Source organism: Periplaneta americana, chromosome 5, assembly GCF_040183065.1.
Source record: "Periplaneta americana isolate PAMFEO1 chromosome 5, P.americana_PAMFEO1_priV1, whole genome shotgun sequence".
In the NCBI taxonomy this organism is placed as follows: domain Eukaryota; kingdom Metazoa; phylum Arthropoda; class Insecta; order Blattodea; family Blattidae; genus Periplaneta; species Periplaneta americana.
Window position 1 is genome coordinate 116,690,245 of NC_091121.1, and position 23,053 is coordinate 116,713,297.

Below are 23,053 nucleotides of genomic sequence, written 5' to 3' on the forward strand. Positions count from 1 at the left end.
CGAAAATATTCTACTTCATTGGAAGTCTATGTGAGTACTGCCTTCTCTCGTTATCGGTTGACAATTAGGAAGGAGGATGTGAATAGTGTACTGTGTCACTCTTTAAGATTGACGCATGCGTAGACCAATGGAGTTTTGTAAGTTGTTCCCCTATAGTTAGAAGTGCTGGATAGACAGCAGGGAACATGATTCTATTACTATACACATTCATCATCATCATCTGCTACTGCTGCAGTTTCACGGGATGAGCTTCTTGGCCTGTTTCACTCCCTTGGAATACGTCTGAATGTAACAGTTAACCATTTCGAGTTGTGGAGAAATTCTTTATTTCTCCTTCATTTCGTTTGTTATTGTTACTACCCATGTTCTCTAACTACCCCAACTATCTGTCCAATGTCGCCTTTTAATTTAATTTGTAACAAATAAAGCCATTGCCTCTATTATTATTATTATTATTATTATTATTATTATTATTATTATTATTATTATTATTAATTTGTATATTTTGAGTCTTTCCTTAATACCTTCACTTGTCATGTTCTCTTCAGGAAATATCAACGTAATGAAAATTAAGTAAAGGAGCATAACTTAGTAACAGAATTAATCCCAACAATACATTACCAGCTTCTTCCTTTATATCTGTGTGATCAGAGTCATCTTCCAAAACAAGAAGGGCATAAAATAAAAACGAAGCATTTTACACTTACCCTTAAGGGTAGGATGAAATTTCCAATACAAAAATGTAGCACCACGCTACAGAACCCAGCGAGTTGCGCGTGATTTAAATATCAATTGTTGCTGTCACATTATCTTTATTAAAAACATGAGTATCAACAATGCTTCCAAATTGCCAGCCACACCTGTGCACCATTTTTGTTAAAAAAAAAAAGTACAGGTTTCATAATACTATAACGTATTCAACCACTTTACGATACATGGAGTAGCAATTAGTTCTAAACAGAAATAGAATGAGGGAATACAATTTGAGAACTAAAAGATCTCTATGTGCCCTTCTTTAAAAGTTTATTACAAGCAAATATTATTAAGATTCGTCCTGGAACATATAAATTGACAACCTCAGCATTGTAGGAGAGTACAATTCACAGATGAATCCAGATTCTCCCTGACTTCATGTAATAGACCAGACGTCTCAATAGGGTCTCCTCAGGGCACTTCCTCCTCTCTCTATTTTTTTATGTAAGAGTGAAACAAGATGCGGGAGCAATTCGTGTATCTCCGGATGACGTCATTGATCGCATCGTTTGAATAGACATCTGCAACCGCTATGATGTTGTTTCCATCTCCGAGGAAAGAATGTCCTTATTACCGCATATGTATGAAGAAATAAAAGCTTTCAGAGGGGAAAGTGGGAATCGCAAGTTTCAGTGGGCAACTGTTACCACTTCATTAATCTAAAATTGTTACCTAATTTGAATCAAGACCAGTATAACAAATATAATGAAGTACTGAAGGACTTGAGAAAAGAATTTGAGACCAGATTTAAGATTTGAATAATTCTAATTTAAAATAATTGTGAATTTCTAAGATGTTTTGGTTGTTGTTAATTATTAAAAACATTACGAAACATATTATTTAACTACTATTGTAATTAATATATTAATATCGACATATCGTAAGAATACGTACCTTAACAACAAACAAGTTTAATTGTAATTTTATTATTATTATTTAATTGAATTTTATTTTATTAAATATAGTATAAACTTAAAACAAAGAGAGATACCAAAACCCATTTACTAGACATGAATCAGCGATTGGTTATCTTCAGCTGACTACGCTATCTACATTTGCTCTCTGTAACAACTTTTTATGCATTGGCCTTGAGATGCCTGTAATAGACGATTACGTGTTTTCAGATGTCCTGGAGATTTACAGTTTGGTTGGGGACTCAATTATGATCTGGGAAGGCATCAGCTTCAAAACTGAAACTATTGTTACAGGTGGCTAAATGCAATTGACTATGTTGAAAACATATTGGAACAACATGTCATGCCTGATCCTTACTTTTTATTGATGCATGACAACACAAGATGCTATGTTGCTGCCATCTCCATTAATTTGGATTGAACTCCCATTGAACACTATGGGGTATGCTTCAAAGAGGCATCCATTGGGGTTCACGAGGTCCACAAGACCTCCAAGAGCTTGCAGTAACACTAAATGAAGAATGGAGAATTATACCACAGTGAACATTTGGAACGTCTGCGAAGCATGTCTCATAGATGCCAAACTGTAATTCGTGATGACCAATGTTGACCACAATTTGTCTGTAAATTAAATGACCATGGAAAGTAATTTGTTATTAAATATAGAATGAATTTAGAACCTTGTTCCGCCAATTTTTTGAGAAGTACAATATATTTTGTACGGTAATTTATATACAGCCATTTTCAGTTGGTTCTCTTTGTTTACTGTAACAATTTAGTTGTTAGTAAATAAACAGTAATTCATTCATGTCAATAACAAAATCTATTTACCAATACATACATATATACATAGTGTTCTGCTAAATGACAAGTCTCACTGCAAACCCAGCATTCTCTAATCTTTCTACCTTCATCATAATCTCTGCATACGATTCATATATCTTAATATCGTCTATCATCTGGTATCTTATGCACCGAACTCTTTTCCCATTCACCATTCCTTCCAATGCATCCTTCAGTAGGCAGTTTCTTCTCACCCAGTCATTCAACCAATTCCTTTTTCTCTTACTGATCAGTTTCAGCATCATTCTTTCTTCACCCACTCTTTCCAACACAGCTTCATTTCTTATTCTGTCTGTCCATTTCACACAGCTCCATTCTTCTCCATATTCATATTTCAAATGCTTCTAGTCGTTTCTCTTCACTTCGTCGTAATGTCCATGTTTCTGTTTCATAAAGTGCCACACAAAGCACTTCACTAGTCTCTTTCTTAGTTCTTTTTCAGAGGTCTGCAGAAGATGCTTCTTTATTTACCAAAAGCATCGTCAAAATAAATATTATCAAGTACTTTAAGATAATCTAAAAACAATGAGTTTCTAAATTAAACTCCCTTCTCTGTTGCTCGTTTCTGAATTTGCCTCAATTTAGCATAAATTTTGCTGCATATTCCCAATACAATAATGCATTTATCATTGTCTGGTTTTTTTTTAAGGTACCAGTAATCCTTTTTAAATGTAAGTATTATACTGCTTACTCTAGGCCCCTCTCCCTCTCTCCAGCAAATGTGTGCTTTGCCAGCACATAGTTATGAAATACAAGTCTTCATGTTAACTTCTAAGGTCTTTTATTATAACCTGCCGGTGTATGTGTTGGGTCTATGAGACCCATACACGAATGATTAATTCACATTTCAGACAGATGGCAGGAGTTCATCACTTAATCATACTATACTGTCTTACATGTTTACAACTACAGTAAAACTTGCCTAAAGCAAACCTGAACAAACGAGAACCTGCCTTAAACGTAATTTTTTCTCTGGTCCCTGAAGTTATAAAGTATTTTATATAGTTTAAAATGTAAACCTATTTAACAAGGAAATGGAAAAATATTGCCATCCTGCGGAAAAAAGTCAACAAATAAAATGGAATTTCTACCAATGTAATGGAATGAAATTAAAACACAATTCTGTAGAAATGGCAGACAAAAAATTGTACTGCTCACAAGATTTCTGAACAGGCTGTTGTATGTGATGTGCAAGTAACATACTGATAACCATGAGTCGCAGACCTAACCCATTACAACTTCAGCCCATTAGTATGGTTATGCTCTGAGTGTTATTCAGATTGCAGTGACAATGATAGGGGAGAAACATAAAGCATTTACCATAGATTAAAAAGAATTAAGCTTATAGAAGCAAGTAAAATTCAGAAGCAATCTATTCTGCAATTGGAGGAATCTGCATTAACTGCAAATAATTAAGAACTATATTATGTCTTTCATCAGCAAAAAGTATAATTGAGAAGCCATTAGTATGCGGAAAGGTTATGAAGCAAAAAATATTGCAAAACTTTTGAAAATAAAATAACACTGGACAGTTTTATAACACTGAAGTGTGTCACTTTTCAATAAATAGCTATTTTCATACTGCAATATGTTTACACTGTAATTACTGGTATATTTTCCATTTAAAATTTAAATTTTCAATGCGTGTTCTGAAATAGTAGCACAGAGGTTTAAAAAAAACCTTTCATAAAACAGAAATTGAGGGGCGTTTTCACAAAACTCGTTATCTACATTTTTTTCGATTTTGAGGTTTTAGCGTATCCTTATGTTTGTGGGTCAGGAGAATCCAATGGTTCTATCAGAATTAGCTAAAGCTGGTAAGTATATCAGTAAATCGATCTTGAAATAAAAGAGATTTTTCAAAACTCGGTATCTACAGTTGTGTATTTTAGAAAAAAGTTGTCTTGGAAAAAAGATTTTGTAGATAACGAGTTTTGTGAAAACGCCCTTCAATTATTTCTGGTTCCAAGCACTTCTAGTTTACACAGGTTTGACTATATCAGGATATTAATGTTATGGGATTAGAATTATGAAATATTAAATTTCGCTGCCAATTTTTTATGTACAATGTAATAATCTTCGTTTTCATGCAAACAATATATCCAATTTTTGGGAAACAAAAATGTCCATATTTTTGTATCTAGAATTATGTCTGAGAGACACCACCTATGTAGTCATGCAAGTTCCTGTTGAAACATGTTCAGTAGTCAGACACACATGTAACAAAGAAGATAATTCATGTATTGCGAATTTTTTCTAAATCCACTTCATGCAGAAAGGATGTTTATTTTGCATCTAATTTACTCCTTGCATACAGAGTGAGTCGTAATTGTGTAGTATAAATGATTAGTTATTAAAAAATGAGTAACTGTAGATTTAAATCAAGTGATGCGCAATGCAAAATCCAATCTAAAAGAAATAACTATTCGAAACAATGAATTAATCAGACAAATTCCAAAACTAGAATCATTTTTTAAGAAATCAGATTTGAAAAGCTCGGCCCAACAACCTAGTACTTTTGTGTCCACTACTTCTGACTTAAGTGATAATACTGTTGAATCAAATCATAGCGATACAGTAAATGGCACAGACAACAATTCTTGACCAGTAAATGATAGTGACATTTTATTTCCTCCCATAAGTACAACATAGTAAAAGGTACTTTAAATTAATTTATCAAAAATATTATTTTTAAATTATTTTTATAATCATTTAAATATTTTGAGAAACATTTTTAAGTTCTGCTGAAAGACTGTCATTTTTCCATCAATTCTTCCAAGAGCAGAACCCTTCTGTTTGAAACAGAGTACACATGATTTATGACTGCTAGATTTTTCGAAGTAATGACCCTGTTCACTGTTAGCATTGCAATGAATCGATTTTTTAAATTTTATTTTAGTTGGTTATTTAACGACGATGTATCAACTACTAGGTTATTTAGCATCGATGAGATTGGTGATAGCGAGATGATATTTGGCGAGATGAGGCCGAGAATTCGCCATAGATTACCTTGCATTCACATGATGGTTGGGGAAAACCTCGGAAAAAACCCAACCAGGTAATCAGCCCAAACGGGGATCAAACCCGTGCCCGAACGCAACTTCAGACCGGCAGGCAAGCGCCTTAACCGACTGAGCCACGCTGGTGGCCATGAATCGATTCAAGAATGGGGCGGCAAAATATAAACTGCCCCAGGCAGCAGAATGTCTAAATATGGCCTTGGTTACAATGATAATAGCTACTGCTTTGTACATTTTGGCTTTAAAGATCTAATCACTGATGGTTCCAATAGGTTCGACTTTAAGTTAGTCCTTGCACTTGCAAGCTTTTCATCCCAACAATTGCAATTAAATCAGATTGCTGGAATTTGATTTTTGTGGAGAAACTACGAAATCTTGTCACAATGTGTTATCAAAACTTTGTAAAATAATATGATAGACAAAATTGTTTCATACTGTGCACAAAATAAATTTATCAACCCAAATTTCGATGTTTGAAAAGAAAGACAAATGAAATGTGCTAACGAAACTGCAAGAACTAGAAAAGAAACTGCTAGGCATAGGTTGTGGTGTACACATTGCACACAATTGTGTGCAGAGCTCGATCAACTACCCATCAATGTTGAAAATGTTATCAAAATATATAAATTCTTCTACATCTACACCATGAATAAAAGTTCTTTCTCATAGCGGTACCAGATTTCTCAGCTGTCTATAGAATTATGTTATTTTTTCCTGTCCCAGTGCAGCAATTCTTGTCCAAAGAAATAAGGGACTTCTTCAAAATCTTGTTGTGAGGTAGCCTACACATGTAGTTCATTTATTCTTCTTCGCAATTATTCAATGAAATAAAATTGTGCTTGAGATGGAAAACCAGAGAAAGCTTCAAATTATCTAGAATTAAAAGGTTGCTATTACAATTCGAATAAAGACGACAAAAACTGCTGTGAAAATTATAAATACTGGTAAATAACCTGTTAAAACACAGGTTACGAATTATAATTATATGCAAATAATTTGGCATCAAACTCAGAAGATTTATTATTTTCTTACTGAAGAACAAAATATTTTTTGACAGAAAGATAGTCTATTGATTCAAAATTTCACTCAAAATCCTTACAGAAAAGAATCAACAATACAATGTTCAAACATATCACTCAAAAATTATTTAAAAAAAGCAGCCTACAAATTAACAAGAAACAAATTATTTCAAATAAACAAATGAAAAAACTAAATCAAATTTTTCTGGTACTCACAAATTACACTGAAAGTATACAAATAGGTAAAGCTCCCTGTGAAGCAGACTTGAATAATTTCAAGGAAAAAATTGTTCCAGGAGTGAGTATCGATGCTGGGACTTTTGGCTGAACACACCAACGCACTTACCAACTGAGTTACCCAGGAACTTCACCCAACACTGTCTCAACTTTTCCTTTCATATCCACATAACTCGAGTGGGCTGACAAACCCACACCGAGTGCACACAAACCCTGTGCAACTTGAAATTGTGGTTTTCTGTTAACATACCTACAATAACGTATATATTATACAAATCTAGCTTTCAGGTAAAGCTCCCTGTGAAGCAGACTTGAATAATTTCAAAGAAAAAATTGTTCCGAGGCTGGGTATCCATCCCAGGACCTTTGGCTGAACATACCAACACTCTTACCAACTAAGCTACCCCAACTTCACCCAACACCACCTCAACTTTTCCTTTTATATCCACATAACTCGAGCGGGCTGACAAGATGCCAGAAACCCACATCGAGTGCACACAAACTCTGTATGACTTGAAATTGTGGTTTTCTGTTAATGTACCTACAGTAACGTATACATTATACAATCTAGCTTTCAGGTAAAGCTCCCTGGGTAGCACAGTTGGTAAGAGTGTCAGTGCGTTCAGCCAAAGGTCCTGAGATCGATACCCGGCCCTAGAAGAATTTTTCCCTTGAAATTAATCACACCGAAAGTAATTTATAAACAAAATCCAACAATAATATAACGAAATGGAAACTAATTACTGGACATGTTCGTCAATGTTGTCTGTCTGTTCTGGTTTCTTCAGGTCAGCTCTGTTTTCTTTTGGCAGAAGAAAAATAAGGCCAACATTTCTTGTTCCAACTATAATGTACTTCAATATTTTCCTGAATAGCCTTGGTTAATGTTTCACAATCGTGAACATGCGGTTAATCCAGTCTATCCTGCCTATTGTTTAATGTATATAAACTTCTTTTATATGTTTCACACTTTTATTTCTGAGATCCAGGCAAAATTCCTATACTTTCCACGTTAATTCATTCGAATATACGTTTTTTTTTTTTTTACACTTATATGATCGTGTTTTAAACCCTGCAAGATATGAAATACCATTTATATGTTCTAAATAAAGTTTGCCGTGAAAATGTAAGAATGCCAGTAATAGTAATAAAAATCACATTATTTGTTAACAGTCTTTACAATCACTTACATGTCAGCGTGTGGTTTACAAGATGCATGCTCCAGTCCATGTGATTTATTTCTCATTGTTATACCGAGTGACTATAAAGACTCGATCCATTTTATAGAAATAATGGACATGCAGACATGAAATTAATATGGAGTTATCAGGATGGTAGGTACATAAGAAATTCATCGTAATTCAAAATGTCCGCCATCCATTTTATAGCACTGTCCCCCATCTTTCACTTGAAGCTCTGAAGACAATCGTCTGTAATTGCTACACATGCTTCCCAAATACGATTCCTCAGGTTCTTTAGATCTTGTACTTTCGTTTTGCACACTTTTAACACTGTCAACAATGCCATCCTGCTCTAGCTGTGGTTCCAGAAAATCTGTCAGCATGTCTAGGTAAGTGTTGCTTGTAATGGTACCTTCTGCGAACATGAAAGGACCGTAAACAGTGACTTTTGTAAGCCCAAGCCACACATTTACTTTTGGGGTGTCCCTTTGCCATTCACAGATGATGTGTGGTGGTTCATTATCCCATATGTGACAGTTGTCTTTATTCAGTTTACCACAAATGTGGACTGTGGCCTCGTCACTAAACAGGATATGTTGGAATAGTTTTTGTTGTTCACATCCTCCATTAAGTCATAACACATTGCCCTACGAGCTGCATATCTTCCACATCTAGTTTGTGTAACACCTGAATGTGATAAGCATGCTTCTTCAATGTAAACCTCAAAATCTTCAACACAGTTGCTCTGGACACATCTATCTCGTTACTTAAACGAAGAGTCGATGCTTGAGGACTTCTTTCGATGGCTTCTTGGATCTATGCTACAGTCTCCTCGGGCTCGGCAGGTCGACCGGATCGTGGAGCATCGGCGACATTACCTGTCCTCTGAAATTTATTGACCAGGAGTCTGATATTTGCTCGTGTTGGCGCTGTTTTGTGAAATTTTCGTCTAAACTCTTCTTGCACCTGTGCATAAGTTAAACGGCGCAATCGAGCACCAACAACAGCCACCCATTCTTCAATAGTCAACATACTAGTATATCAGCCTGAAATGAAAACCAAATTCCAACTTTAACTCGAAAATGGATCAAGACTTTATAATCACTCTGTATTTTGGAGACCTATGAATTAGGCCTACAAACCCTCCCCACGGACACCCCATACATTCTAGTTTACTCAAGGACATTCTTAGTTTTTAGTGCATATAGATCCAGTGTCTAATAATATAATTCGTTTGTACATATACCTATTATCAAGATTGTCACATTTACATGCATGATGGGTTCATCCATTTTAGAGGTTTAGTTCACTTTATTAATGCATAAAAGGATTGTACTCTTTTTTTTTTTTCATACTCCCCTTACCTAGGTGGACACGTCCAATAATTATTATAGATAGTGTGATATCAGATGTTGAAAGTCGAACTCATGAAATTCTGAACAATTTAGGTTCAGTTTGCTAGCTTGCATAGATGTAACATTTTTAAGACAGAACGAAATTTCACACCAGAAAGACCATGCAGAAGTACAACATCATTTACAGCAAAATGTTCATAGCAAATTTCTTCGAGGAGTTTAAAAAATAAACATGAAATATTTGTGAGAAAAGTGAAAACTAGAAATAATGTGTCAAAATCTGTATGACTCTCCTTAATCATCATTATACAAGTAAAAGTAAAATAATCCTGTAGATGAAAGGAACAATAAATGAATAAAAAAACCTATATTATGTTTTGTGATTAAATGCATGGTTAATTAGAAAATTAAGTTCGAAATTTCAGCAGTCTGCCAATATTGCTGCTAATCTCTCTCTCTTCTCGTAATACAGATGTCAACGAATTCAGGTCTGTCTCCCTACGTGAACTACCGCCCACTTCTCTCTCTGGCTACAATGTTGCAATCTGCTCGCATCATTCAATCGTTTGAAATTAGTCGTTTTAAAATTAAATTTGCACAAAAACCGTCCATGCTATTGTAATATGCCAGGTGGATAAATGATTCTTAATTAGATTCTCTACTAATATGGACGAAAATCATGATTCTACTCGCAATAGTCACCGAATAACAAGGTGTTAAACATTTGGGGGGGGGGGGGGACTTTTTTCTGAGAAAACTAGAACTTTCCAACAATATGGTATTACACGTTTTTGTTACATGCAACATGAGCTATTCACTCTTTCCCGTGCACAATTGTGCGTACATGTTTGTTGGTATCTAATGTTGAGCAGTTGACAATGATGTCATTTGCTCTCTTGCATTTTGGTATTTAGGAAGAAAGCTGGAAAATGAGTGAAAGTTGGACAGCAAAAAAGATGTTCAGCAATAACCTTCATTAAGGTTACAGAAAGAGCATGTATCATCACGAGCTGATGAAATGGCATGCAATGTATGAGGGGCAGAAAGTGTTACTGTTATCTTATCTGCTAAGGACGAACAGCTGTGACTTCTGCCACATACGTCTGTATCAACCCATGCACAATGATGCATTTTCATTCAGTAACGTGCTAATATTGTGAATGCGTAATAGCAATGTTATCTGAATAGGTTATCTGCCCTCACTGCCCACGCACCTCAACCTACAGGTCACTGATAAATGGAATTCCTGACACTGGCCATCTTCTCAGCTCGTAGCAGTAGGACATTCTGCAGTACCAATTCTAGGTAAATGTTTGCTGAGGCTATTATAATCTGTAAGTAATCTGAATATTGCCATCAGTCTTCTTCAGGCCGGTGGAGAGGAAGGACGTATTTTTCGCAGCGGAGAAAAGGTTTGAGGAATGGGCTGTGAGTTGGAGCTGTACCGGGCAAGGATAGGCGGCTGGGCGGCCAGGTCAAGGATGCAGCGGAGCGTGAAAGGGACAGCTTTGGCAGGTCTGGCTGAGTGTCTCTTCTTTCACATAGTGATCGCGATACTACTAATTATTGGTGGTATCGAACTGAATCCAGGACCTGCAAGCGACAACGGAGTGATCAGTGTCAAGTGTGGCAGCTGTAGAAAGAACCTACGAGTAGGCGTACTGTGCAACCAGTGCGAGAAGTGGTTCCATCTGACTTGTCAGAAGATCAAGAGGGAACAGATAGTAGAAGAAACGTGGTTGTGCAAGGACTGCGGGAACGAGGCAGGCAGCAGGGAGCTCATCGGTCTTCGGAACGAGGTGAAGAAGCTACGGGAGAATCTAGAGACGGCGGAGCAACGGATCAAGTTTCTGGAGGACGAAAATAAGTTGTTGCGACGGGAAAAGGAAAATGGCGAAGAGAGGGAGGAGAAGAAGAAGCATGGTGCGGCAAGTGTTATCATCGGAGACTCCATCATTCGACACGTAGGGAATCTACAATCGGAGCTGGCGACAGAGTGTTACCCTGGGATTAGAGTGAATGAAATGAAAAGCGTGATCGAAAATCAGGAACGAGGGGACCCGAAAAACATCGTCCTTCACGTAGGAACAAACGATTTGCGAAGAGGTGTTGATTATATCATGGCAGATGTATATGACTTGGTGATGGAAACGAAGAAGAAATATCCGGCAGCTGGGATTGTCATCAGTGGAATCGTCAGACGGAGGGATGTGAACTGGAGAAAAGTGGGTCGTGTGAATAAAGCTTTCGAGTGGGTAGCGGAGTGTCTTGGTGCGCGTTTCGTCGATCCAAATTCCTGGATAGACGACAGATGCTTCGGAAGAGACGGAATCCACCTAAATCGGAGGGGGGCTGCAGACATGGGATCCCTCTTTGCGCGGGTAGTTACTACAACATGGCGCGGCGGGATCGAGGATCCATCAGCTGGCAGCGGCACCGAAGGACCATCAGCCGACGGCGGGGGCGTGGGACTACCGGCGGTCAGCGGGGGTGTGAGTCTACCAGCGGGTGGAGGGGTCGAGAGACTACCAGCAGGCGGTGCGGTCGAAGACCTATCCGCGGGCAGCGTAGACCTGCAGTGACGGCGAGGTGCCACGGGGATTCAGAATGTTCAAGTAAGGACAGGCCTACTAAGACTACTGCAGGTTAATTGCCGAAGTATTAGAAATAAACTTATTCCGTTTTGGAACTTGGTCGATGTTTATAATCCAGATGTAATAATTGGGACGGAATCATGGCTTAGGGAAGACATAAATGACTCGGAAATTTTTAGGTCGGATTATAGAGTCTTCAGAAAGGATAGAAGTGAAAAGGGAGGGGGAGTTTTCGTTTGTACTAAGATAGAAATAAGTAGCAATCTTCTGTGGATACATGAGGAAGCTGAAATATTGAATGTTCAGATAAGAAATGGGCGGGAAACCTTAGATGTAATAGCATGTTACAGACCACCCAGTGAATTAAACAATTTAACTTTGCACAAACTAAATGAATATCTTAATACAGTATCAGAAGACCGAAACGTAGTAATTGCTGGGGATCTAAACCTCCCGAAAATTAACTGGAACGGGATTTCAGGTACAAATTCAGATGCACAGACCCTTGTTAATGAATTGATCTGGAGTAAAGATTTCAAGCAGGTAGTAAATGGTCCGACGCGTGACAATGCCCTCTTAGATGTTTACCTACTAAGACCTGTCTCTCTCTTTGTCAACTCTGAAAGTCTTCATAAAATAAGTGATCACAATAGCGTCTTATTAGAAATCTTCTGGAAAAACACAGTAAATCCGAGGTCAAGTCCACTGTCTGTCTGGAATTTTAACAAAACCGATGTCCATGAATTACAAACGTTTCTACGACAAAAGCATGATGACTTTCTAAGGACTGAAGGAAATATGGAAAATGTGTGGCATAAATTTAAGTGTATAATTTTCGAGGCATTAGTAAAATGTGTACCTTCTAAAATAATTAAGAAAAATCCGGACCCAGAATATTACACTAATTATATTCGCTACTTAAAGAAAAAGACAAGACGCGCATTTAGCAAACGTAAACGGAGCCATGAGCATTGGGAAAAATATATCGAATTAATTAAGAAACTTGAGTGTGAAAAAAGGTTAGCTCAGGAAAATTTTCTAAAAACTATTTTAAAAGAAGATGAAAGTAACAATTGGAGACAGTTTTATAATTATGTACGCAGGAGAAAAGGGAAAAATGAAGGAGTAGTGCTTTTACGAAATCAGAACGGAGAAAGTATAACTGATGACAAAGAAAAGGCCGACTTATTAAATTCCTATTTCATTTCGGTTTTCAATAATAATAATAATAATAATAATAATAATAATAATAATAATAATAATAATAATAATAACCCCGCTGATAGGAGTGGTTGTGTCACAGACCGTGAATGTGAACCAAATTCGACTTTCAAAATAACTTCCAAAGGGGTTAGAGAGAGAATAACGAAATTAAAAAATCGGAAGTCTCGAGGACCAGATAGTATTGCTACAGAGATTCTTAAATTAGGTTCCGAGGCCATAATTCCATACTTAATGCGTATATTTCATGTTTCCATAAACAATGCAGCTATTCCATGTGACTGGAAATCAGCTATAGTGGTACCCATACATAAAGGTGGAAATAAATTAGATGTCGGAAACTACAGACCGATTAGCCTTACATCTGTCGTATGTAAAGTCATGGAGCATTTGATATCGGATTATATTCGTCATGTTCTAAATGCGAAAGACTGGTTTTACAACCGCCAGCATGGTTTTAGGGAAGGCTTCTCATGTGATAGTCAAATTACGTCGCTGGTTCAGGATCTAGCTGAAGAGGTAGACAGAGGCGGAAGAATCGATGCAGTTGTGATTGACTTTTCGAAAGCATTTGATTTGGTGCCACATGACATATTACTAGATAAGTTAAGTAGGCTAGGAATAGATAAAAGAGTGGTGCTATGGATCCAAGAATTCTTAAAAGGTAGAACCCAGAGAGTTAGAGTAGGTCATGAAATATCGGAAATTGGAAATATAAGTTCAGGGGTGCCACAGGGCAGCGTTCTGGGTCCATTACTCTTTATAATATACGTAAATGACCTATGCCAGAATATTACATCAAATGTGAGGCTATTTGCAGATGACTGCATTATCTATAGAAAGATTAGAAATAATTCAGATGTAGAGTCTATTCAAACAGACTTGAATAACATTTACAACTGGGCGTTAAAGCATAGGATGAAAATAAATGGTTCTAAAAGTAAATCTATAACATTTTGTAAAACCCGAGAGGAGACTAGTCTTAATTACGAATTCAGTGGTGTTGTAATTCCGCAAGAACAATGTTGTAAATACCTAGGAGTGTATTTAAACTCCAAACTTTCTTGGGGAGAGCATGTTGATAATGTTACAGGCAAAGCATGGAGGGCACTTCACTTTATTATGAGAATCTTGAGAAAGGCTAGCCCCAAATCGAGGGAAATAGCATATCTAACATTAGTGCGACCGTTAATGGAATACGGAACTACGTGTTGGGATCCCTATAGAATATATCAGATAAATTCCTTAGAAAGAATCCAGTATAGGGCAGCTAAATTTGTTAAAGGTAAAAGAGAAGATGGGAACGATACGATAAAAGAACTTAAATGGGAAACTTTGGAAAACAGACGTAGGAAAACTAGAATAACATCATTGTATAGAGCACATCTAGGTCAGAAAGCATGGGTAGACATAACGGCTCGGTTAGAAAAGCCAACGTACTATGGTAGGAACGATCATGATTTTAAAATCAAATGTAGGAAACAGAAAACGGATGTAGGTAAATTCTCATTTTTAAATAGAACTATAAATGATTGGAATGACCTACCTGCAGCGGTCTTTGAGGGCTGTCCTTCCTTAAGGAGATTCAAGAATAATTTAAAGAGTTGTGTATAAAGTGAAAATTAAAATTAAGGCGACATTCAACATTTAATTTTTTAAGGTGACATGTATTTATCTAGCCTGACGAGTTTACTTCCTTGGTTTGAATTGTAAATTATTTAAAAATAGCGTGTAAGAGGGCCTTAGACTAGAAATATTTAGTTTAAATGTAGTTCTGTTTATAAGTATGCATAAGAATGCAATTATTTGACTTATTTGAACTGTTGTATCAGTGAAGCGAGGTGAGTCAGTGAAGTTATGGTTTTACAGTGCAGTGAACAGTTCCGATCAGTGATAATTTATAGCGTCAATGAAATGTATTCTATAGTGTCAGTGAAATGTGTTACAGAGTGTCAGTGAAATGTGTGCTAAAGTGTCAGTGAAATGCGTCATAGTGCCACTACAGGGAATGAGATGAGAGTAAAGTGAAAGACTATTGAAACTTATGTAGGACCTATACATAATTATGTAGGTTGTGTTGTAAAATTAGGTGTTTTATTTTATGTTTTATTATTATTGTGTTAAATTGTATTGTGTATTCTTATTGTATTGTGTATAAAATTGTATATGTGTTGTAAATTGTATTATGTATTGTAAATTTTATTGTGTATAGCTTATCATTTTAACTGTGTATTGTTAATATTGTATATACCACTGCCACCAGGTGCTTGCCCACTTGCAGTGTAAATAAATACACACACACACAGATTTTCGTGTAAGTTATTAAATTAGATGTACTACATACATCGTGTTCCATGAAGATTTGAGGGCTTACAAAACTTTAATGTAAATAAACTATTGAACTTATGTTAATGAAACCAGTTCAGAATGAACGAAAAAATTTAAACAGTTTTTTTTAGAAACCTACAACATGTTCAATGTATGTACCACAGATGACATGACACACATCCACACAATAGACTAGTTCATGACACACTCAAATCAACATGGACCTGGCAATATTGTCAACCACTGCGATGATACACTCCATTAAGTGTGCGATATTACGCGGCATTGATGTAACTCCACGAAAAGAAGTAAGATGGTATGAGGTCCGGTGATCTAGGGGCCGCAGAATTAAGTGCTAGTCATTTTCAGATGCACGTCTTATCCAACGCCTTGGCAACACTGTGTGAGTTCTCTTTGGATTTGCTACGAAATGCACATTGGACAGAATCACTGACATATTAATGTGAAATTCCAAAATACAGAACAATTTCTTCACAAGCGCATCAGCCTTTGCACAACAATAAGGAATACGATCAGCAGCTGAACATTACAATGTGAGTGATGGCCTAGAGGCAGCGGTAGTAGAGTACGAGCTTCATCTGCAGCTGAACAAAACAAAACAGCCTAGTGGCAGGAATGTAAACTCTCGGCTTAACAAAACATATGGGCACAAACTGATCGAGTTCCTGGTTCGTTCTGGACTGGTTTCATTAACTTAATTTCAATAGTTTACTTGCATCAAACTTTTGTAATCTCTCAAATCTTTATGAAACACAGTGTATAATATCCGTTTTTTATATGCTTAGAAGCATTATAATATTTTTTTTATTAAGTTGTTATAATCTGATCCTGTTATTCTGTTAACAGAATATTAAGACACAGATTTAGGTGGCTTCAGAGTAATTTTTCTAATTTTCTTAGCCAAGAAATCAGTAGCCTCATTACTTCCCACTCTGTAATATGCAAGGATCCAATGGAGTACCAATTGTTTATTTAATTAGAATAGTTGCCTTAAAATTGTACGACGTTCTGGAGTACTGAGTGCTATTACATCTCATACTATGGCAAAGATAGCTGCTTTTGAAAGTATCACAGCCTTCACAAATTTATCAATTCCATACAAGAGATTTTGTAAGCTTGAGAGAATAGTTAAATTTCACCATCAGAATTTGAATCTAATCGTATGCAAAAGGAAGAAACGGAACATACTGCACCAGCATCAGTACCTCCACGATTTGGTAACAGGATTCATCTGTAAAAATATGTAGCTACTCACTGATGGGATAATTTAATATCAGTGTACATGTATTTACAAGAAATTATATTTACACTTTGAGTTTCAAAACTGACAAAGTTATTAATTTTTTTAATTTTATCCCAATAATAAAATTGTTTCCAATCTTTAAAACATGTGATGTAAGTATGCTAATAGATTCAGGCTAAAAGTATTAATAGAGTAAATTGGATGCATCATGTTAACCACATGAGCTAAAATTCAAATCCTTACAAAAGATTTATGCCAACAAGATGAAGAGGTGCAGGCACCAACCAATGGGTCTAAAGACATAATTGTTGAAAAGAAGAAGCAGGATACCTATAACTTCTGATGTTTTCTCTTAACTTCAGCGACTTTTAGAATGCCTCTGCAGGTTCCATACTTTCACATACTAACAAGTGACCATCACAATCAGAATTAGCAAATTCATCTTTGAGACTGTAACAGGCCATGTGGCTCTAATACTTGTTCTGGAAGATGGTGATGGTGAACTAAAGATTTAAATTAAACATAAATAAAAAGGTAAAGGATCCCTTTCATATGCCATGGGGTAAAGACATGAGTTAGAGCTCCATGCTTTTGTAACCTTGGCACTAGAATGAGGCAATGTGGTTGGCACCACGCTACTCCGACTCTCTTTTACCCTTGAGAGAGATGTGGTACTTAATTTGACAAAAAGCTGTGTGGACCCTAGGGCCATTCTGGAAGCTTTGAAACAAGAAAAGTCCTACCACCACTTGGGATTGAACCCAGGACATTACAGTCCGTAGCCAATTGCGATAACATAACTTACTAACACAATACATATCACATCATGAAGTGTTTTGAACTGCATTTTCTCCACTTTTCTGTCTGTTCTGTTCATCTCATCACAAAGGTTCATTTTTATTTTTTATTTAAATTTGATTATATACGCAAAAGAGGATTCATACACACTACTTTACAGTTTATAGCAAGAAAATAAATATATGTAAATATACAGAATTGCACAATTTATGCACATAATTGTTCATCTATCTGTATTATAGATACTATACCTTAGAATATATACTGTATATATTATATACACAATAATAATTGCTTTTTCATATTCATACTATACAAGCTGTATATACAGTGTGAATAAGAGGCACATAAAATCAAAATATTAAAAATTGAATCTTAATTTACAATGTAAAGTACTGCTTTATACTCAAATAACCCACAAATAGGAATTGCAACCAAAGAAAAATATTATTAGAAAATATATTATGGACTTTACAATACTCTTCATAGGGGTGACTAATTCATTGCAGTTCAGTCAATTACATAGCATTCATCTTACATTCCGAGTTGCAAACGTTTTCTCTTATCACTTACCCCACTTTGAAAACAGACTTCTGAGGCGCCAGTCACAAAAATAACAGCTATAAAATATTATTTACAAAGAGAATTTAAAAAGTAAGGGCAACATACAAGTGAAATGTTACATAACAAGTGCTTTTTAACATGACGTCTCTCTTGCTGTTCAATCCGAGATCTACTCCAGTCTGTTAGTATATCATGCTTAATCTAATATACCTCCTCTGATTAAAGATGCCTCTGCAGCCTCCAAATACTGACCTGTAGAAACAGGTCTGCAAAACTTACACCATACAGTAATGACATGTTACAGAGTATGTACTAACAAACTATTTCTGTTTGTGGACAAAGGTTGGTTTCCAGTGCATCCAGATATAATTAAGATCTTTGTAGAGCTATGCTAGTCTGGTGGAGCCAAATTTCATTTTTAAGGTGAGAATACCTATTTTGAGGGAACTCAAATTATGGAGTGACAGGCGAGTAGCAGGAGAATCTTCACATTGTTCCTACTTTTAAATACTACAGGGCACCATTGTGAACAAAAATGATGCAAAACTTCTACAATTTACAATTACTATAAAGACAATAAGAAAAAAAGTGGCACAAAGGAAGGCTACTTTATATCAAAACAGATCTACGTAATAAAACATAAAGTTGTTCAGGTTGTCATAGAAATTTTAGATATAGATATGCTAGTTCTCCAGCATATACATTATATTTTCTCATGGAATCATTTTTTTGGCTTCTCATATAATCCAGCAACGTCCTTGTTCTTTTACTTATCATGTAAATTTTACAGATCATAAAATATAACAAACCATTCCTCAGAAATTGTATCAGAAGTTTATTTTTTATTGTACTTAAGCAGATAAACTAAGATAAACATTAAAACTCAGTTTTTCTGTTTCCTGCATAGAATTATAAATTGCCCTTATATTTTTTTATTTCCCTTTCATAAGAGGAAGACTGTCAAAGTCCTATTAATGGTTACTTCTGAATGCAAAATTATTTTCCTGAAGAACTCTATATATATATATATATATATATATATATATATATATATATATATATATATATATAGACACACACACACACACACACACACACACACACACACACACACACACACACACACACACACACACACACACACACACACACACACAGGGTGATTCAAGAAGATCGTGCAATACTCTAGGATGTGATTTCTGACATCATTCTAATGAAAAAAGTTCATATATACATGTGTCCGATTTTGAATAGTTTCGAATAAAATCATGTTTCTTTCTTCTGTAACACACATTCTTGTGAACTTTCTCTGTCTGGATGTCTGGAGCTGTACAGTATGTGTTACAGTACAGCTGATAGCAGCGACAGAAAATCTCGTGACATCAGGGTCATGGTTAGAGATAACTTAACACCTGTACAACGTATCTACCTAGCATCTGAACAATGGAAGTTAGGAAATGCAGCATGCGCAGTTCACACTTGGGCGGCTACATGTATTGCTGCAGAATATGGGGGTCTTTGAAAACCGGCTTTAATACAGATTTTTCAGGTGAGTAATAACGTGAATGTTCTCTAATGAATTTATAATACACCCAGTATCATTGTTGTAAATAGTTTAAATGCTTAAACCTTCATAATATCTATGATTACGTTTAACATTCAGGAGGGCGTAACTCACTCAATTGAAAAAATATGACATATGTTTATATGAACTTTTTCCATCAGAATGATGCCAGAAATCACATCCTAGAGTACTGCACAATCTTCGTGAATCACCATATATATATGTTAAAACCACAATTTCTATTAGAAAACAATACCAAGCCAAATATTGAATGATCACATATGTATTGAATATCTCTACGAGTATCCTCTCACCTTCATTTTTTGATTTGTAATGATACTCAGCTGTTATTCTCTAACATGTACAAATTCTAATAAATCGCAATTTAAAAAATGGAAGGAAAATACTGAAACAACCAAAGCAACACACCAATAATATTTGTTTCAAATGATATCACCTTGTCTTAAAACAGACTTTATCTAATAAATCTCTCCAAACTGCTGTAATTAGCAAGCTGTGCACTAAGAGGACAGGCAGTCAACACAAGTTGAGGTATTTTATGAATCCATTTGAGAGGTCAAAGAGAAAAATGTCAAGTTAATCTCAGCAATGGAGGTGGAAGGATGATTGCATCTGCCTGGAAGTGGTGATCAAGCAACATGTGAAATCACATTTACCTACGCCCTGATGAAACTCCACTGGTGAATAATTTACTGTATTTGTGTCTAAGAGAGCCTTTTGTTTCATTTGTTTATTCTTCTCTTATTTAATTGTTTTTATAAGAAATAAACACACTAAAAAACAATATAAAACTTACTTGAACTTTCAGAACACATAAACATTTTAAATTTATTTACCATAAGCTTGTTCAATACAAATAAAGTCTCTATGGTACTACAATTTCAAACTAACAAAATATCTTTTAGAAACAAGCATATACGGTTTTTATATACTAATTACAAAGTGTGATAGGACAGAAAAAAAAACATCTCGAAATTTTGATAAGTCGAAATATTTGTAGGCTTCCTGGCATTTCAGGACATCAAGGTTCGACGTTTATGCTCAGTGTAGTTTTCAGACATTACAGCCATATGCTGGCATATAGTCCTCGGTGTTTCCGAATTGCTTACTGGTTTCATTTTCAGAAACATGACATCTGCCACCTTGAAAGTTTTGCTATTTCATTACTTGCACCTACATTGCAACAATTATTTTACATAAATTACTAAATTAGGATACTGGGTCTAAACCTCTAGGATCATGAATGAATTTGGAAATGATTTGTCCCTGCCATTATCATCATCATCATCATCATCCCTTGCCACTTCCTCTTCTTTCTAGTAGTAACAACAAAATATCTACAAACAAATGTCCCAATAAAATATTTTTATTGTATGAACATTAGTAATTTAGGCTATTATTTACAATATTATGAAATGCATCAATTAAAAAATTTATCCTTATTATCACTTTGCATATATTGAGGTCAAAATTTTATACGACTCGGACTGTATCTACTTTTTCATTAGCTTCCCCTGTATTTTTTGTTATTTGCTTGCTTCATGGTACACATTTTCATTTTCAAGCACTGTAAGGATTTTATAATGTAGAGAAAGTGATGACGCTGGCAGTGAAAGACATCTACCTGAAAATAAAGCCATTAAGTAATTTTGAAAAACTAAAGAATTTAGATTTTCACGCATGGTTGAAACACTCAGAAACTACATCAAAATCCGAGCATAGTAAATTCCTCAAATTTAATATACGGTATATTAAAGTTTTCGGAATTTTATACATATTCAAGACATGTCACTAGTTTATTATAAATAACTTCAAGAAATAAAACATTTATTTCAACAACTTCTGAAAACAGTGGAAAAAAAAAAGTTATAATATTTACCTATTATTTACAGAAACAAGTTTATGGTGAACTAATTTAAAAACGAATTTAAATGTAATATGACTTGTTGACAAACATATACATATAATTCTTGAACACAATTTTTTATAAATACTACAAAATCCAGCATGATCTGGAACTGGAATTTACAGAGATTGTTTATAGATATAAGTGAGGAACAGAAGATCTCTATTCCAACACTAAACTTCAGTATAGCAAGCACTTCACATGGTGAAGGCACATTTCAAAATTGTTACAATTTTAGATTTATTAAGATATAAATTCAAGAAGCCTCCCCTGCCCTGAAGCTCGTGTTGGAATTGATGGAAAATTCTTTACAGCTCCGAACTAATACTGAACAATTCCATAAATATTAATATTGACGTGGTTACATTTATTCAATTTTAATTGCTTAAAGGAAAAAAAAAATGCTACATCAGAATTCATTCTCTGTACTCCTGCAAAACAATGTAATACAATACAAATTCTGAATGCCAACTCAATATCGACTTAAAAAAACACTAGTACCATTGCAAATATGGGCCCATAAATGGAGATATCCAATTCTTCTGTTGGACTGGATGACAGTAATAAACTGTACATCTCCTTACCTTCACCATACCGAGACTAGAAGAGTTTCATTAATATCTGTTTAGAAGTGAGTGTGTACCAAATACTGGTTGTGACTGTATTTGGGCTTGGGGTTGTAACAGTGTGAGGCTATACTGGACGATGCCCTCTGTTCCGAGCATGGTGCAGTGCAGTCTCCAGATCAGTTGGACAGGCAGGTGGGTGGTGAGCGCACAAGTGACCTAACAACGAATGACCATACCAGTCTGTGACTAGCGAATTGCGTGCTGTCATTCTCCTGTGTCTGCCCACTTGCTCTCCTCCAGTATCCTCTCAAAGCAGTCTGACATGAAGATGTACTGCAACCACAAATAATAACATCATTAGAATCTACATTCCCATTACAACGAGAGATCAAATGAAACTTGTTTGTTACACCTCGTACATAAACAGTAGTAGAAACTTGGTTTGAAGTAGCAGCTGTAAATTTCGTTAAGCATAAGCCATCTTGTTACTATCAGAATAACCCCAGGCGGCCAATAGGAAAGCCTGCTTGGGCGAAAGAGACTAGGAAAGCCATTATGTTGTTATATGGTAGCATGATTTCCGATATTGCACGAGATATATAGCTCTAGTAGCAAATTCACTTGGTAGGGTTACTAGTTCGATTAATTAAAATGTGTCTTAGTGAAACTTACAGCAGAGTCGATATAGGCTAGTTTCTATCTGATGCTTTTCAAATTCACTGTGGGCTAAAGCAAGGAGATGCACAATCACTTTTACTTTTTAACTACGCTCTAGAATATGCCATTAAGAACAATCAGGATAACACAGAGGGTTTGGAATTGAATGGGTTACATCAGCTTCTTGTCTATGCAGATGACTAGAATATGTTAGGAGAAAATCCACAAACTATTAAGGAAAACAC

At 35.6% G+C, this 23,053-nt stretch overlaps 1 protein-coding gene across 2 annotated transcripts in view; it reads right to left on the reverse strand.

The window, feature by feature from the left end:
* Positions 1 to 880: 880 nt before the first annotated feature.
* The window catches only part of Snx27 (sorting nexin 27), a 311,819-nt gene continuing 289,646 nt past the window's right edge, over positions 881 to 23,053 (reverse strand). For both annotated transcript variants that reach the window (XM_069826412.1, XM_069826413.1), the window contains exon 10: positions 881 to 22,484. In XM_069826412.1, the coding sequence (XP_069682513.1) occupies positions 22,416 to 22,484 (69 nt within the window). In that variant the 3' untranslated portion in view covers positions 881 to 22,415. The remainder of the gene's footprint in view (positions 22,485 to 23,053) is intronic.